This window comes from Pollachius pollachius (genome assembly GCF_949987615.1).
Source record: "Pollachius pollachius genome assembly, chromosome: 2".
Classification (NCBI taxonomy): Eukaryota; Metazoa; Chordata; class Actinopteri; order Gadiformes; family Gadidae; genus Pollachius; species Pollachius pollachius.
Window position 1 is genome coordinate 47,801,069 of NC_136935.1, and position 13,601 is coordinate 47,814,669.

Genomic DNA, 13,601 nt, shown 5'->3' on the forward strand with positions numbered 1-13,601 from the left:
ATACATATCTTATTCATTCCTATATTTATTATAATATAATATAATTGGGGGAGAAATACCCAATCATCGCAACCAGAGAACAACAAGCGAAACAAAAAGGAGCCAAAGCTGTACTTAGAGAGATGGAGACGAGAAGAACCAACTCAACACTGGGTTATAAATCAGACCCACAAATGCAAAGTATTATGGGGAAAGGCAACACCACGGACAATGCATAGGGTCCGGCCAAAGCAATCAGGATTATGTGTGCCAACAATCAGCATAATGCATCCTTATGGCCGCGCACTGCAGAGAGGCCCGCCCAGGGGACTAGCACCCTCTACAGGTGACTAGTGTGTGCACCGTAACCGTGGTAACAGATGCATATCATGCGCCTGATGGCTCGGTGTGCCTCTCGGCTGAAGGCTAACAAAGAGTCCTGGACCATCATCAGAATGAGAAGCGACAAACAGGCTCAGACACACATACACACAGACACACACACACACACAAACAAAGGAGAGGATGAGTGTTACAGTGAAATAAAGTGCAAGAAAGGCAGAGAAAGGGAGAGAGAGAGAGAGAGAGAGAGAGAGAGAGAGAGAGAGAGAGAGAGAGAGGGAGAGAGAGAGAGGGAGAGACATAAAGAGATGGGGCAGAGAGAGAGAGAAAGAGGGCTAGTGGCTGAGCAGCAGAACGATGACTATTACACCGGTCTCAAACTATCCCAATCTCAGAGTAACATTAAGCCAGAGAGGATCTCTGTAACTCCCCTCCACCGTCCCCTCCCCACCCTCCTCGCTCCACCCTCCTCCCCGTTCCATTATCCAGCTCTCGCTTCGCCCTATGAAAATTTCAGCACAGCTGCGATGTACTCCCCACCTCACTGCTGCTGCAGCCACTGAGACATGGCTAAGCTCCCAGCGTGTGTGTGTGTGTGTGTGTGTGTGTGTGTGTGTGTGTGTGTGTGTGTGTGTGTGTGTGTGTGTGTGTGTGTGTGTGTGTGTGTGTGTGTGTGTGTGTGTGTGTGTGTGTGTGTGTGAGACTTGGCATATCTAGTCGATGTACCGAGAGTGAGACTGAAGTGTTACTTCATATTATGCAGCTCAACATACTGTGTGTGTGCGTGTGCGTATGTGCGTGTGTGTGTGTGTCCCCTTCATACTATACCCACTTCATCAGATATTTGCTCAGATAAATGCCTGGTTTACTCCCTGTGCGACGTTTTGCATGTTATTAATTCCTGTATTTCAGAGGTAGCTTTTGGGAACAACCTTTTACCAGAGGGATACCTTGATGAAGGTACTGAGTGCTGACGCAAAAACAACACCGCCCCTAATCACTGAGGGCGTCAATCCAACTTCTTAGAGGCTTCAAAAACACCCCAAAACAGAACCATTAGCACCACTTAGCGCGGTCTTCCCTTTTGGAATGACATTAATGGCAGCAATCAAGTGCGGGGGGGGGGGGGCTTCTTCACAAGGTTTATCTTGTCAGCCCTCCACTGGAGGAGGCCAGCGATGCCATATCAAGTATTTTGCCTGAGTGCTCCCTTAAGATACAAGGGGTGCAGAGTCGGGGGGGGGGCAGAACGAACGAGAGCAGGAAAAGGGAGGAGAGACAAAGTAAATGAGAACCCAAAATGTCCTATTCGTCACACCCGAGACAAACTGGCCTCTTCGGGAAGCCCGGTCCGGGATAACGTCGAGAGATGAAACAAATGTCCCGGTGGAGATAATTCAGAGCGGGCTGGGGAGCCTCATCGCTGTGCATCCATCCATGTGTTGCGTCCGTTTGTTTGCGTGCCGATATGAGAGATAAACAGAGGGCATTGAGGGAACACACAGCGTACAGCAGGAAACAGAGAGCAGAGGGGGAGGGGAGAGCGCAGCAGAGGAGAGGGGGAGGGCATGAAAGGTAAGGCTTGTGGAGACAGGAACCACAGAGGGAGAGCACTGCTTGAACCTCTTGTGCCGGCTGCATAAAAGGTACAAGAGACCCCTCGAGTGACTAGCAGGTCGGGGAAAACAACAACAACTCAACCGCGCACACCACCAGCAACAACCCCACCACCACCACCACCACCAACACCACCCACCCCACCACAAGCAATAAAAACAAAAAAAAATCCACCACCACCAACAACTCCACAACCACTTCGACGTCACCACCACAAACCACCCCACCATCACCTGATAAAAGCAACAACTCCACCACCAACCACTGCACCACAAACAACCCCACCACCACCAGATTAAAAACACAACAACTCGACCGCCAACAACTGCGCCACCATCACCACCACCACCATGCAGGGGGATAGAGCGTACGCGCAGGGCTCACAATGAGGCAGTAAGTGAAGGATCGGAGCAGAATAGTGAGGAGTTCAGCACTAACTGGGAGTCTGCACCACCCCCTCCTCCTCCTCCTCCCCAGTCCAGGCATGTCCCAGACAGACGTACACCGGCTGTACGTCAGAAGAGACATGCAGCGGCCCTGTTCCCGGCTGACAGATGGGCTAATATCCACTGATTTGCACTCCCTCTGACTTCTCTATATCTGGGAAATAAATAATGAAACGAGAAAAAAAAAAAAAGGATTGCAGATATCAGCCATCAGCGAGGGATCAAACGGGAGCACTGTGTGTGTGTGTGTGTGTGTGTGTGTGTGTGTGTGTGTGTGTGTGTGTGTGTGTGTGTGTGTGTGTGTGTGTGTGTGTGTGTGTGTGTCTGTGTGTGTGCCTGTGTGTGTGTGCCTGCCACTTAATATGGAGTCTTCTGTTCTAATTCCTGTATATCCTTCTCCGGCTAATACTGGCACTTCCTCAGTGTTTCCTGTTATTTTCAATTCCTGTGTGCTCCCTTACCTGTCCACTAGAGGGACAAGTAATCTCAGCATAAAACCTCACCTGGCTATTGTTTCGCCATCACGGCTTGCATTCAAACCCCATCCCACTCTCTATCCTGTTATTCAATGTTCCAGTCTGTTGCTTTAGGAGCCATCTCTCATTTCCTCGTGCTCTTGTGATTTTAGCTCAGATTGCTGTCTGTCCGTCTTGTTTTGGCTGCAACATGTTTTCCGCTGCCACTCTTACACTTGAGTCTGTTTGCACTCGGATGATAGTCCCGGCAATCATTACAAATAATGACAGCATTCACTTTTAAGCGTTTTCCTTTTTTTGCATTTTACCTCCTGTCATCCTGGCTTTTGTTTGTCAGACTGTTCGTTGTTTTGTTTTCTCCCCATGAAGAAATGAAGCAAACAACACTTCCACTTCCAAAGTAAAAAGTACTGAGTCCTGAATCAAAAATCATTGAGAAAGTCTGCACTCCGGGAATGACCTCATCGCCGATTTTCGATAAGGTCGCCTCAACATTGCCGACAACATGGCTGCCGGGTCCTGAGGTAGCTGGGAAGCAGTGTGACGGCGTCTTAGCCGGTGGTGCATGGCGACAGCAGTGATGATCGCCCAGCCGCGAGCAGAGCCGCCTATCCCCGCGCGACACAACACGACGTGGACGTCCGACGGCTCCTGACCCAGGCAAAAGGTTACCGTGACCGCTGTAGTTATTTTCCCAAGGGATTCAGTTTTAGAAACCGGAGTGGTTTCGCAGCCTTCGACAGCAGGGCTTTCAATGGAGAGAGTGGCTTCACGTTGTTCTGATGTTCAGCACGAAAGCAGGGTAGGACGTCTGAGCCCTGTTCATTATGCTTCCTCATTGGGCTTGTATTGTCTCCACTGGATTGTTGTTCTTATGTTGTTCCAGCAGTGGTGGGAAAAACAATTGTCTATGTCCAATAGTGAAGAATAAAGAATGACAGCTCTCTCTCTCCCTCTCTCTCTCTCCCTCCCTCTCTCTCTCTCTCTCCCTCTCTCTCTCTCCCTCTCCCTCTCCCTCTCTCTCTCTCCATCCCTTTATCCCTGTATATTTCCCCTCTATCAGCTTAATATCCCGGGCTGTATATGCATCAGTATAGCACCAGCAAATCTCCCAATCTTATCTCACTAGGGTTTATGGCGGGGTAATGTTTGTGTATTCTTCCCGAGCCCTCGGCGTCGCCGCGCACAGATGATTTAACGACAGCGGCGTATCGCATGCATGGAAGCCACAGCGGGGAAAGGTGCGACGTGGCCGAGAGACTGCACTGCGGTCGGACGGCGAGAAGCAGAATCAGAGGGAGGGCCTCGCACCACCGGGAGGGAGAGGTGCAGAGAACGGCGAATACAAAATAATCAAACAATCCCTTTTTGCTCGACACCGTCCCATTGATGCAATCAGAGGCAAGGCGGGCAGCGAGGCCGGCGGAGCCCCGGGAAGACAGGCCGTCTACATCCACTTTTGCATACGAAATGTGTGTCTTAGTGTGTGTGTGTGTGTGTGTTTGTGTGTGTCTCCTGTGTGTGTGTGTGTGTTGGTGTGTGTTTGTGTGTGTGTGTGTGTGTGTGTGTGTTGCGAGCGCTGCTGTCATACTGAGCAATACCGTACACCATGTTTTGTTAGGGTTGCAGTAGTCTTGTGTGACATGTATTTCTTTATGTATGAGTTTGTTCCTTTTTATAGCTGCCCCCCCACCCACCGCCTGCCTCGTAGACTGCACATTTTTTGTTTAAAGTTACCATTACGAATCAAACAAATAAGTTTACTAATGTCTCAGATGGACAAAATGTTTGTCCTTCGTTTCTTATCACCGATCGCTCAAGTCTGTCTCCTCTCCCCATTGCCAGACACACAGACAGACACACAGACAGACGGGCAAACAGACGGACGGACCCTAAAAAAAATAAAAAGATTTAAAAACTGAAAAACGCTTTGAACAGTGCATGGTGAAACCCATCTGCCACACTCCAGTTTGGGTGTGTGGCTTTCAAGGCATTCCTGTGTGCGTGCATTTGCATGTGCGGTGTGTGTAGTGGGATGAAGTGTTCACCTTCAGCAGGAGGTCTTTGTCCATCACCTCTTGGTTCTTGGTGACCAGCGCCTTCTGCAGGTCCTGGGCCTTCTGGATGAGCTCAAAGTATTCAGGGTCGTTGGCCTGCAAGAGAACGAGGAGGAGGAGGTTGATGAAGATGAGAAGGAGAAGGAGGAGGAGGAGGATGAGGAGGATGAAGAGGGGGAGGATGAGGGGAGAAGGTTGAGGAGGAGGAGGAGGATAGGGTTGATGAAGAGGTTGAGGAAGATGAGGTTGAGGAGGTTGAGGAGGAGGAAGATGATGAAGAGGAGGAGGAGGACGAGGTTGATGAAGATGAGAAGGAGGAGGAGGTTGAGGAGGATGAGGAGGAGGATGAGGAGGAGGAAGAGGCAGATGAGGATGAGGAGGAGGAGGAGGTTGATGAAGATGAGAAGGAGGAGGAGGTTGAGGAGGAGGAGGAGGAGGAGGAGGAGAAGGAAGAAGAGGAGAAGGTTGAGGTAGAGGAGGACGAGGAGGAAAAGGTTGATGAAGAGTTTGAGGAGGTTGAGGAGGAGGAAAAGGCGGATCAGGATGAGGAGAAGAAGGAGGAGGATGATGAGGATGAGGAGGAGGAGGAAGAGGAGAGAGTCAAGGGTTTAATCGCTGCAACGGGCCGAGCCCTAACCTCACAACCCGAGGTCAGCACCTTGGGCGCTCTGAGGAGCCCTGGTGTGTGTTTAAATGATTCCGATGCTCTTTGGAGGAAGCGGAGAGCAACATGCATCCAGTTCTTTTCCTATTTCTCCGCCCGTGGGGAATTTCACAGTCAGCAAGGGCACGATGGGGGTCACCACCAGTCACTCACACACCACACATCCAACTCTGGCACCACAGAAACGTGATGTTCCACAGCACCGGACACAATCACCGCCCTCTGCTGCTGCTGTTTCCGGCACATACGCTCCTTCAGATTAACAACGGATAAGGACGCGGGGGCGGTCTCACAGGACTGCTTGTCTGATCCGAGGCTTGTCTCTCTCCTTCCTTTTCTGAAAAGGACTTTACGCACACATCAAAAGGGTTCCTCACCTCGAGCTTCCGCCAGTGGTGAACGTTCATGGGGGTCCTAAGCTGCTCCTCCAGTGTGCAGAACCTCCTCCTCTCCTGCAGGAGCTCTTTGTGGATGTGGAACAGCTCCCGTCTGCAACGCACAACCACACATTCAACCCAACGCGGGCGCAATATTTTACCCTGTCAGTGTTTGTCAAAATGGGGGGTACGTTTACGGTACTTTCAGGGATTACTGTGGTACTTGTTTGTCCTTCACATCTTTGAGGTGGTACACTAGTAAAACACCTTTTGAGAACCACTTCCCCCTTCGACCATGGTAGCTTTAGAATGGGAAGTAGGGACGTTACAAAGTTAAAGATGTGCACGTCGCATCATATGCCGATGGGTTTGTACGATACGAGTGGGCCGAGGGTTATAGGGAATTAGAATATCTCCAGGAGACTGCGTACATCGCAGAGTATCAACTTGTGTATCTCATTTGAGCCCTATCTCGAAAACACTGTAATCTAAGGTCTAATGTTGACCCTATAACAAACGCTACCAGCTTGGCCTCGTTTTCCTCGGGGCAAAAGGTTAATGTATGCCATTTTTTGGACGCCTTTATATATAGAGCCTTATTTACCACAGTTAGCTAGCCCTTGCTGGCTCACTGGGAATTTAACCCCTTAACCTTACAATAGGATAGGTTGTCATATTTTAATACAGAAGGCTTAATAGGCATAATTCAACACAAACAATGCAAGCCTGCATAGTATATCACATAGGGCCCTATCTTGCATCCGGCGCAATTGACTTAATCACTGGCGCATGTGTCGTTGCTACTTTGCAATTGGCGCAGAGCGTTCTTTTCCCTCCTGCGCCACGCGTTGGTAAATTAGGGAATGACCCTGCGCCCAAAGGGGCGGTTCGGCGAAAGGAGGAGGCGTGTTCTGGCGCAAACGTTCCCTGGTGCTATTTTGCAGTTTCAGAAACCACTTGCGCCACAAACCAAGAAATACCTGGTTTAAAGTCAGTGGCGCGTTCTTCAGATGCAATTTTAAGGGCGCATGCATAATGTTGCTTGTGCACCTCGCGCATACACTTTGCTTTTCTCATCTACCTAGCCACACATTCTTGGTAAATTGTTTGGGAAAGAACAGCTGATACAGCGGTAATAAGTTGTACTTTTAAATCAATGCATCTGCAAACACCGTACAGCAAACACATATTTTCTTGACACAGACATCGTGTACATGCCCATAACTTTTAGGATTAATGAGTACTTGATCGTGAGAAAACATTGTTTTACCGCGAGTGAGTGTGCGTCCATCTGTTTAAACACACGCAAACTAAACACGTAACGCATAATACAGTCCATGGCAATGTATATTAACGTGGGGACACATGCATATTAGGAACACAAGTCGATAACGATAATGCATACAATACTGATAAGAAACAATGTTTATAATGTATTGCGTATATCATTAAATAGTACCACAGTTACCGCATATCATATGTTATATCATATAAGTTTTCTTTGCCAAAATTTATTTGAGGATTCAGTATTTCTGAAGTTGTGGAAGAAAACCTTATTCCATGTGTGAATTAGGCTGTATTATTTGGCCATAAACTGAGCAATTTGAAGTTTTAAAGTCATGTGTATCTGTCTCATCGGAGACTGCAGACGCGCTGTCAAAATATCAACTTGTCAGATTCAAATGCGCTCATGGCTCTTAAAGGGGAGCTGGCACTCTCATTGGTTTATTGCACGTTACGCCCAAGCCACACCAACGGGTAATTAGGCTACTTCAGACTAACCCTTTCTAGATTTGCGCTGGGCGCAAGAGTCATTTTTTGCACCGGTAAACTAGCGTCATCGCCAGAGAACCGCCCACAAAGCTACTTGCGCTTGGCGCTTCTCACTTGCGTTTCAGACCGTTAAAATATCGCCCCTAATGTGTATAGTGCAAAAATCTCTACAAAGCAATGCGTTGAGTCTTAGGGGAACTGAAGGGGTGATGGAATGAGGGATTTCAGGTCAGAGTGGAAACGCAGCGATGGCTTAGAGAGATGGAAGAGGTGGAGGGAATGACCTTAAGGATTTAACTGATCAGTGCTTTTCCATTGTAAAGATCCCCACTATCACCACCATCATAAGCATCAGAATGGCCCAGATCTGACACGACGAACAGGTTGAGGGGACAGTTTTTGAGGGAATCGATGCATCAAGACCGTGTTCATCAGACTGTACCCTTATCATCCAAGTATGTTAAAAACACACGTCGAAGCATTTCAACCCATATATATGAATGAGCGCCACTAGCAGACGAGCCTCCTTTGTCACCCAGGATTCAAAGGTAAGGAGTCAGACTGGCCGTCTGCTAACCAATTAAGTGGAAAACCAGACAAGGAAATTCCTATGAGATTATTTTTTACCAGGAGAAAAATAGCCATAATGTGACTGCTCATTAGCCAGAGAGAGAGAGGGAGAGAGAGAGAGAGAGAGAGAGAGAGTGGGGAGAGACGGAGAGAGAGGGAGCTAAGAAGAAAGAAAGAGAGAGGGAGAGAGATATGTATGCAAGATATGGCCATTAGCTTTTTTACAACGAAGGATCTTCTAAATGAGCTTTCGCATTGTTTGTGTCTTTGTGCTGTAGTCGAGTGTGCATAACAAGGCCGGTTCAGCAATAAAAATACTCATCTCTAAACACAATGGTGAAGGATAATTGACAAAGTAGTCAGAATTCCATTGCGTCCCTTGATGCATGGGTGGAAGACGGGTCGTTGAAACGCAGGAAGCACAGTGGAACCGTGTCGAGATGACTGCTGACCCATGAAGGCAATAGTCATGGTGACAAGTGGAAGACAGAAGCAGTGGCATATGCTCCTCTCAGAGTTGAAGCCATGCATGTCTAAGTCCACACGGCTGGAGAAGGGAAACTGCCAACGGTCTGAACCGTGGGTCTTAGTGCCCATCCCCACACCAGAGAATAACGTCCACGATTGTAGAGGACGAAGGGACGCGTTCATGGGGAGAAAAAGTAGAGCTTTCCTCCTGACCTTCTCTGCAGAGGAGGACATACCAGGTGTTTGTCCTCCTGTCAGGGAGATATACAAGGAAAAAAGCTGAAACCTAATTATGCCTTTTCCCTTGGCATACTCACAGACATTTGCATTAACTGTGACTGACGTGGATTGAAAGACCTGATGCTGATATGGGCTGCATTGCTTTTGTGCGTGTGTGTGTGCGTTTGTGTAGTTTTGCATGTGTGTGTAGTTTGTGTGTGTAGTGTGTGCGTGCGTTTGCGGGGCATACATGTGCATGTGGGTGGCATGTGACTTTGATTGATTCACTCTGGCTGGTGCGGGCAGACACAGAACGGCTTCCCCTGTGCCTCCGAGTTTAATCAACACCTTGGACCAAGCACCGCCTCGTCGCTGCTTTATTCAACCCCTGCCATTTCTATGCATCAATACTGATTCTTTGTGTGCACAGCTCTCACATACTAACCTGGGTTGTGTGTGTGGTTGTGTATGTCTGTTTGTGTGCGTGTGTGTGTGTGTATATGTGTATGTGTGTGCGTGTGTGTGTGTACGTGTGTGCTTTCTTCCATATGTGTATGGAAGGCCAAAAGGGTCAAAACTACGCCTCATTGCAGATGTTTTTTCATTAAAATCGATGATAAATGCAGCGTTTTAGTGGTTAAAAAAGCTGTCTTCTAGGCTGCTTTGCCTCAACTCTACAACAGTGTAAAAGACAGCTTTTTGGAAAGCTTTTTTAACGCTATTTAACACATTTAGTAGGACATTTTGATAGCAGTCAAATTAGCTCCTCCTCTTGATTCTCGCAGCCAGCTATAATGAACTAATTGGGACTGAAAATGGGCTATTGAACATGCTATTTAATGCGCTATTCAATGCGTTAAAAGCGTCGTCCAAAACACAGTTTTTTACGCCGGCATAACACAACAATTTTAAAGATTGTATCATTAAACCTTAAACGCCATATCTTACATTGATTTTACCGAACAAACGTCTCCAATGATGTGTAGTTTTGACCCTTTTGGCACTCCACTCTACATAAGTGTGTGCGTGTGCCCATGTGAGTGTGTGTCTAGAGGATTGAATTACGTGTGTGTGTGAAGCTGAAGGAAATAATAACAACGGCAATGAGAAAGGGAAGAAAAATGAGCAGCGTTCATTGTCTCTCCACATGAGGGAGTGAGATTGAACACGGCCTCCATAGTGAATCAACGGCATCATCATAATTATATTCAACAACAGGAGGCGGAGGACGGTCTCCAGCACGCCCGGGATGGATCAGAAGCCCCAACAGGGCAATCACAATGAGACGAGATGGAATGAGGATGAGTGCACTAGTTCGATTTCTAATCCGCATCGGGTGGCTGATCCCTGTAAGAGATCTGCATGTTTCTGGGGTATCTTCGAAACACACACGCACACACCCAAAAGAAGACACCGGCACACACAAAGATGCAAACAAAACAAAAACAGAGAGCGATGATGTCAGCGAGAGAGAGAGAGAGAGAGCCAGAGGGACAGACAGCGGGGAGCTGAGATACACTAACCACTAAACAACACTAGCCAACAGTATTTATTAAAGGCAGCAGACATGATGGTACACAGAGATTAGCAAAAGCTCGCAGTGCATAACATAGGCTGGGCCAGTCAAGGATGGGGCCATTAGGTAATGTGGGAGGGAGTCATAGGCTAATATGATAATTATGATTGAAAAATGTCCATGTCTAATATGTATAATCCCCCTGTTTGTGTGGCCGCAAATGAGTGTGTGTGTGTGTGTGTGTGTGTGTGTATGTGTGTGTGTATGTTTGTGTCTCTGTGTGTGTCTCTGTATGACTTTGTATATATAATAGATGTAACAGGGCTTTTGCTACAAGTTAGATGTGTTTGTGAACGTGTGCATGTGTGTCTGTGTGCCACTGTGTGTGTTTATAGGTGTGAGTGTGCGCCACTGTGTGTGTTTATATGAGTGAGTCTGTGTGCCACTGTGTGTGTTTATAGGTGTGAGTCTGTGTGACACTGCTTGTGTTTATATGTGTGAGTCTGTGTGCCACTGTGTGTGTTTGTGTGTATGAGTGTACAATTGTGTGTACGTGTGTTTTTGTGTGCGTATGTGTGCGCGTGTGCGTGCACGTGTGTAAGCACGCACGCGTGTGTGTGTTTGTCGGGGGGGGTAGCTTGGAATCCATCTGTCTGTCTGCAGCATTTGATCTCCGGCAGAGGGGAAAGTCGTAGGGAAGGCTTAGCACCTAATGAGCCCGTGGCAGTGGATAGCACAGCGAGTCGCCACTCCTCTCCAGTGTACATCCAGAGTTAGAGAGCCATATGGGTACAGGAGGGCGGCGGCGGCGTCTCGAGGCAGCGGGAACAGAGCCGCAATGTGTCCACTCGGACACATGACAGGGGAGCGAGCGGGAGCTGCTTTTGTCATCCGAGTTAGCAAAGTGCGGCTCGAGATCACCGCTGGGGAGACGAGCAGGGGTATACTCCTCAGAGCCAGCTTGGCTGAACGGTCTTCCTGGTGTCACGTGATGTCCACATGGCCTCGTTTAGCCGTGTACTGTCGTAATGAAGCTCTCTTGGACGGAGCAAGGAAGAAGACATGCAGGAAGATGGAAGCCACAAGACAGTGCTATGGAATGCAGCTAATTCCACTCATTATGGAGCGAATTAAATAGTGTCCCGTATGACGCGAGTCCTATACATCAAATCCAATGCCAGGGATATGAACAAAGCCTGAAGCGTTGACTTTATACGTACTTTAAGACAGGATTTCAAAAAGAACTTCCTGCTTATTAAACTCTGGACCAACTCCAAACTAACATGGAGCCGTGACAATCCCGTTCAAACCCTGTTGGCAAGCTGCCTGCCTGCACTGAAGGGCCCGTGAGGATAAGCATCCCCTATTTGTTGTGGCAAACAGCTAAGCGCTGCGTAGAACCCATCACTGATTCAGAAATGTGGTGCTTTTCCATGGTTAAGTACTGCATCAGCTCACACCAGTGCTTATTATTATCCAGCCACTTTAGTTATCTCTAGTTTAGTAATTTGGGTTCATACCACAGCCTTTTTGATACTTAATCCTGATTGGCCGATAACAATCCCACGACCGTGTGTTCTTTTTCAATAAACCAACACCCCTGCCTTCGACAGGTCGGAAACGACGAGCTACCAACCCAATATTAAAAACTATGGTCGAAAAACACAATCGACCTGACGTTGCCTTGACAATGCAAAACAATATGCTCCGAGCGACAATTACACTGAAGATGAGAGTAACTAATATCTTATTGTTGGTAACTGGTCTAAGCGGAATAGACCACTCCGGGGTCTCCCGTTATTGGAAGATAACTGTTTTATTCATAACGGGTGGCGCTACAAACGCAAAGCATTAAATGAAGAACATAAAAAATAAAAAGACACGTTTCATTAGGAATCATATCGCATAATCTCACCCCCCCCCCCCCCCCCCCGGTACAAAGTGACATGCGTTCTTTGTTCACGTCTCCTAGTGCGGTCGTTTTGCGTTATGCTTTGTGTGCGATGTGGGTGAAATGTGTTTGTCTGTAAAAGGGATGCATTATACAGCAAGGGAGCGCGATCATGTTATCTCCCCTGAGCATCTGCCACGAGCAACCCAGAGATAAGATCTTTCCCTTCCAGTTTAATAATGAAATAATTGCAGAATGAAAAGCCCTCCCGGAATACAAGTGCATAATGCGGGCTCATTGGTTAATTATTGAGGCAACTGGGGAGCGGGTGAAGGCTCTGGAAGGTTAAGCAGCAGCAAAGGCCTCTGCTACTGGGCATAGCCCTAAAACACAAGCAATGGCAATGGTTTGTATGGAAATGGCCTCATATCTGGCCAACGAAGGGCCGTCGATGGCTTGTTTAACCCTGGCTCTGTGCTCCGCTGAACTGCCTGTCTCACACATCTGTCCCAACAGGCCTGTCTCACACGCCTGTCCCACACGCCTGTTGCACATGTCTTTCCCGCAGGCTTGTCCCACCACTTCCAAATCAATGTTTTATCCTTTTTTTCTTTTCCTTTATCCTGTCACGCCAACACTTATACTGTCGCGCCGTCACACCCCCTTTTCCCACCTGCCAGGCCGCCATTGTAAGTAATAATTAGTTCTTAACAACTTGCCTGGTTGAATAAATAAAAGCTGCAAAATATTCCCCTTTTTCTTGTGCATTAACAGCCTCTGATTATCTCTGTGTGATGCATTCATTTTTGACCTCCCTATCCGTCGTCCAGAGCAAACGTTGTGGGACACAGCCCGCTACTTGAATGATTACACATAATGCGTACGCTATTACTGACATAATGGCATGAGAAACACATTGATACAAGGATGTGACAAAGGATGTTTCCCTCCCTCCAGTCACAGAGCTCTCTCTCTCTCTGCCCCCTCTCTGTGGAACTCATTACCAAATCACATCAAAATGCCCCAACACTGTCATCAATTAAAAAGGCCCTCAAAACCCACCTCTACAGAAATGCTTTTCCAACCCCCCCAACCTATTTTTTTAATACCTACTTACCTATATCTGTCTTTATTGAAGTTTACCACTTGATTTACCCCACTGTATAAACAGCATCTTTAAAGTTGACATATTATACCACCAGTTGT

General features: G+C 47.7%; 1 protein-coding gene across 1 annotated transcript in view; it reads right to left on the bottom strand.

The window, feature by feature from the left end:
* The window catches only part of cfap58 (cilia and flagella associated protein 58), a gene marked incomplete at both ends in the record, with an annotated part of 62,794 nt that overhangs the window by 22,881 nt on the left and 26,312 nt on the right, over positions 1-13,601 (bottom strand). The window contains 2 exons of the mRNA XM_079730380.1: positions 4,909-5,013; positions 5,959-6,070. Coding sequence (XP_079586506.1) covers positions 4,909-5,013; positions 5,959-6,070 — 217 coding nt within the window. The remainder of the gene's footprint in view (positions 1-4,908; positions 5,014-5,958; positions 6,071-13,601) is intronic.